This window comes from Myotis brandtii, unplaced genomic scaffold (assembly GCF_000412655.1).
Source record: "Myotis brandtii unplaced genomic scaffold, ASM41265v1 scaffold157, whole genome shotgun sequence".
In the NCBI taxonomy this organism is placed as follows: Eukaryota; Metazoa; Chordata; class Mammalia; order Chiroptera; family Vespertilionidae; genus Myotis; species Myotis brandtii.
The window spans coordinates 46,142-46,721 of NW_005355708.1; the positions used below are offsets into that span (position 1 = coordinate 46,142).

General features: G+C 66.6%; 1 protein-coding gene across 1 annotated transcript in view; it reads right to left on the reverse strand.

Annotated features, from left to right (window-relative positions):
• Positions 1-580, reverse strand: part of CD300A (CD300a molecule) — a 14,088-nt gene that overhangs the window by 12,533 nt on the left and 975 nt on the right. Inside the window, exon 2 of the mRNA XM_014536082.1 lies at positions 243-457. Coding sequence (XP_014391568.1) covers positions 243-303 — 61 coding nt within the window. The 5' untranslated portion in view covers positions 304-457. The remainder of the gene's footprint in view (positions 1-242; positions 458-580) is intronic.

The following is a 580-nucleotide window of genomic DNA, read 5'->3' on the forward strand; positions in this document are numbered from 1 at the left end:
TCTACCTCCCCAAAAGCCCCCCTCTGCACCCCCCCCCTTGGCCCATGCCCACCCAGGCTCAGCTAAGCTCGGGTGGCTGCCCAAGGGGTCAGACCAGGATGCGGTCCTTCCGTCTGTCCATCTTATCCGAGCGACCCCACCCATCCTGAGCTCAGGGAACCCGGGCTGGGGGCGCTCAGAGCAACACCTCCGCAGCCCTGCCCTCCGCCCTCCTCCCGCCCACTCTGCCCCCAGCCCCTCACCTGGGACCCAGAGCAGCAGCAGGACTGCCAGCAGCCGGGACGCCTGGCCCTGCGGGGTCATCTCTGCGCCACGAGGTCACAGGCAGTGGCGTCCGGCCTGCTGGACCCACGGCTTCTGTCCTCCTCACCGGGAGGGCCAGGCCCCCAGCTCCCACTTCTGTTTTTCTTTGTGCGGCTGCTTCCTTGTTCAGCTTCTGCTGGTTTTGTTCCTAGAGCTGGTCAGGAAATGGAGGGCTCCGAGGGAGCAGATGCTGGGGGCTGGCTGAGACGCCCCAGAACCGGGCCCGCCCCCACTTAATCCCAGAGCTGCAGGTTCTGCACATACTCCCAGGGAGGAC